This window comes from Helianthus annuus, chromosome 2 (assembly GCF_002127325.2).
Source record: "Helianthus annuus cultivar XRQ/B chromosome 2, HanXRQr2.0-SUNRISE, whole genome shotgun sequence".
NCBI lineage: Eukaryota > Viridiplantae > Streptophyta > Magnoliopsida > Asterales > Asteraceae > Helianthus > Helianthus annuus.
This window is the reverse complement of record NC_035434.2, coordinates 162,815,747-162,819,597: the sequence shown is the minus strand read 5'-3', so window position 1 is coordinate 162,819,597 and position 3,851 is coordinate 162,815,747. Positions and strand designations below refer to the sequence as shown.

General features: G+C 36.7%; 1 protein-coding gene across 1 annotated transcript; it reads left to right on the top strand.

The window, feature by feature from the left end:
* The first annotated feature begins 268 nt into the window (after positions 1 to 268).
* On the top strand, positions 269 to 2,583 carry LOC110926600. The gene is made up of 2 exons (XM_022170339.2): positions 269 to 1,095; positions 1,246 to 2,583. Exons 1-2 carry the CDS (start codon positions 282 to 284, stop codon positions 2,415 to 2,417), a joined length of 1,986 nt encoding a protein of 661 aa, XP_022026031.1. The 5' UTR covers positions 269 to 281; the 3' UTR covers positions 2,418 to 2,583.
* The last annotated feature ends 1,268 nt before the right edge of the window (positions 2,584 to 3,851 follow it).

Here is a 3,851-nt window from a genome sequence, read left to right as displayed (position 1 = left end):
GAAACAAAATTAAATGGACACTAAAGTAGGACTGAGAGAGTATAAAATTTAAAAGAATTAGCAAATGGAAAAGATTGGTTGCTCAATTACTATTTAACTTAAATTATGTTTCAAGAAAGAATAAGGAATTGTACAAATGATAAAGTAGACCCAATCGATTCCATGGATTTCCAAAAAATAATATCACATACGTGCTTTTTCTTTTTCCTTGCTATAAATAAGTAACATATGAGTGTAGCATTGTATCTTAATCTTAACCACATTAATATATAAAAAAAACTATGATGGAGGTAATTGAGCACGAGCATCCACTGAAGCTCATTGATTTGCAGGTGAATGTTGAAGATGTAGATGACGAATCTGATGATGAAGAGGAGAAGGAGGAGGATTTGGTTCCGCAAGATGAGTTTTCGTGTACTTGTAAGCGGTGCAATGAAGATATCAACGAGTATTACAGGTACTACTATAAATGTATACATGATTCATGTGATTTCGCTCTTCATAAATTCTGTGCAGAGCTCCCAGAAACATTAAACCACCCATCACACGAACATCCTTTAACCCTCTGTAATACGGACGAAGATTGGACATGTGATAGTTGTCAAAGAGGTCACAAGCCAGGTGCATGCTATTTCTGCGTTGATTGTTGTTTGTGGAAGGATGTAAATTGTGTTATGGAAGCAGACAAAAGGAGAATCTACCACCCTAGCCATCCACACCCACTAGTGTCTCTCTGCTCCAAACCCATTTTATGTGAGTGTGCCGCTTGTGGGAAGGATCATAAAGGGCTCTTCTTTCACTGTACCACATGTTCTAACTTCGCCATACACATTGATTGTGCTTTCCTGCCAAAACGTTTGTTAATCCAACATACTACAAATGCCATTTTCAGCCATACCCATCCACTCACCCTTTCTTATTCCTGCCCAATAGAAGAGATAAGAGCTAGATATTATCCTAGATGCAGAGTATGTGATGGATATTTTGATTACAAGGAGGTTCTTTGGATATACAAATGCGAGAAATGTATATACTATGCCCATCTAGATTGTGCAACATCAAGAAGAGAGTCATTCATGTCCATCTTGTCTATTGGTACTATAATTACTACTATTTCTTTTTATATATATAAGATTCATTCCATTTGATTAGTTATTAACTTCTTATTCTTATTTATGCCTCTGTTATTATCTACATTTGATAAATAATAATAATAACCAGGTTATTTTATTTCCAATCTTTTAGGTGGAGGTCCAACCGTTAAAAACTTTAAAGATGCTGACTATCCTAATCTTCTCCATTTACCATTTCCAGATCAAACTTACAGCATACCAAAACATTTATTTTCAAAAGAACTTGGACTTGCCGATTATGGTAATCATGAGGTAATTAGCCTACGACATATGAATCGTCAACATGAGTTAATTTTAGTTGACACAGGAAGCATCGGGTCAACCTCCTCAAAGATCAATGATATGATCATGTGTCATAACCCAATGAAAAAGATAGAATTATTATGCAACGGATGTGTGAGACCAATCACGGAGATGCCGTTCTACAAGTGTCGGGCCAAAGAAGATGAGAACTGCAACTTTGCTCTTCATGAATGGTGTACTCGGCGGCTTCCAACAAAAGTAGACAACCACCCAGCTCACCCACAACATCCCCTCCTTCTAATGACAAACATCCCCAATATGTTTAACATATTTCATTGTGGAGTTTGCCTCTTAGATTGCAATGGCTTTGCTTATGGTTGTGTCGAATGTGGATTTTACGTTGATATTACTTGTGGGTTTATGCCGGAAAGAATCACACATGAATCTCACCCAAATCATCTTCTTTCAATAGTTAAGGAGGATCCGCCCAGTGGATATTGTCTTATGTGTTGCAGCTTTTCCAATCAGAGCTTCAGTTTCAGTTGCAGCTTTTGTGATGTGTATATTCATCCGTGGTGTGCTTTGTTATTGCCTAAGACAATTAGGCACCCTTATGACAAACATCCAATGCACATCAGTTACCTCCCAATTGAGAATCACAAGAGTGAATATTTTTGTGAAATTTGTGAGGAAGAATTGGATCCTCATCGTTGTTTCTATCATTGTGATGAGTGTAGTCAATCAGTACATTCTGATTGTGCTCCTTTAATACTTCAGTGTGAAACACAAACCCATTCCTCATCTCACAAAATTTTCGGATATGGAATAGGTGACGGTGTCTATTTGTTTTTAAATATGAAGTTTGGGAGTATTCATAAGACTGATGGTCACCCACATCCTCTAACATTTGCCCAAGGGATTGAGAGTGATGGTGGTTGCAGTGTGTGTGCTGAGGAATTGCGGTACCAGATGATACTTAGGTGTTCCGAGTGTGAGTTTGCAGTTCATCGCCATTGTTTGAAAATCTTGAACAACTCATGAAGGTGTGTATGTTTCATTTTCCATGTGCTTTGAAGGCACAAGGCAGACATTAATTCCCACTATCAAAGTTAATATCTTGTATAATAAGTATTGTCGCTACTTTTTCCGGTATATCTTTTATATGTGAAGTGATGCAATGAAAAAATACATGGCGTTTGCGTGTTCATTGTTATTCTTGTGATTATGATACTTTTATTCTTTGATTGTGGCTTTAATTAATTTAATAAAAGAATAAATATAAAATATAAAAGAAAGAATAAGAACATGATAAAAGCACAAATTACAACATTTCCAGTTTTATTAACTTCTTTTATTTTACCCATTGACCCGTTAAGAGTAAAGATACAACACAATTCGCTCCATTCATAGCGACCATTCATTAAAATCATGAAACCCTTAAACAATAATTGTAGAAACATCACAACAATTTATTAATGAAACTACACCTTTTATCATAGTTTTCACTATCTACTGAACGCAACCCTATTATTATTCACTAAACCAACTGCATCACAAAACGGTGAAGGCCCAAACTGGTTCGCCTCTACTCAATGGCCCAATCCGATTTGTATACATACATACATTTTAAAATTCATATATACGCGAACTGGTTTTCAAACCGAAACCTAACCAAACTAAACCAAACCAGTCCAATAGGTTTGTGTTTCAAACACCCCAAAACCAGTTCAGAACCAACTCGGTTCCTCCACCGAACCGGCTTCATCGTATAAACCGGTCAAATCCCAAACTGGTTAGGTTCAACTTGATGACTCGGTACGATCTGCGCACCTCTATCATTTTGAAGTTAAAACTTGAAAGTAAACACTTAAATCACAACCAACTCATGTCTGACCCTGCTTTAGCATCAATCATAAATTGATGCCGCATATTCGAAGTAGGAGAAGGGTAGTCAGTCGATCATTTAGAAACTATTACCAACACATGCTTTCTTTGCATGCACCTTCATATGTGAATCCTAAATGTGACCGGATGCATGAAAAATACATTGGCTTGTTGCCTCATGTCCTAGATATGAGGTGGTACAATATGGCGAGTTTTCATGATATAATAAATGAGTAATGAGTCATCTTTCCAACAATATGAAAAGTCCAAATTTATGCAATAAAAAGGCATATACGATTTCTTTAATTATTTTTCATAAAAAACCAAATCCATAACAGAACAGCCAAAAACGGCACCTGTTTGAAGAAACCTTGCCAGCATTGATAAGCTTATCTGCTAGACACTCAACAACAGTCTTTACATTCCTAAATGCACACTCGCATGCACCAGTGGTAAGTGGTAAGCAGATAGATAGCCTCGTTAACATGCCTTAATGGAGAAATATCAATGACCTGACGCCTAACAACACAAGCAGAACCAATTCTAGTAGCATCTTCTCTTGGTCCACTGCATGTAATAAATATCACCCAT

Excerpts from the sequence above, each read along its gene's own strand:
- LOC110926600 (XM_022170339.2), top strand. The coding sequence starts at position 282 with ATGATGGAGGTAATTGAGCACGAGCATCCACTGAAGCTCATTGATTTG. Across the intron at positions 1,096-1,245 it reads CATGTCCATCTTGTCTATTG|GTGGAGGTCCAACCGTTAAA; the intron begins GTACTATAATTA and ends CCAATCTTTTAG.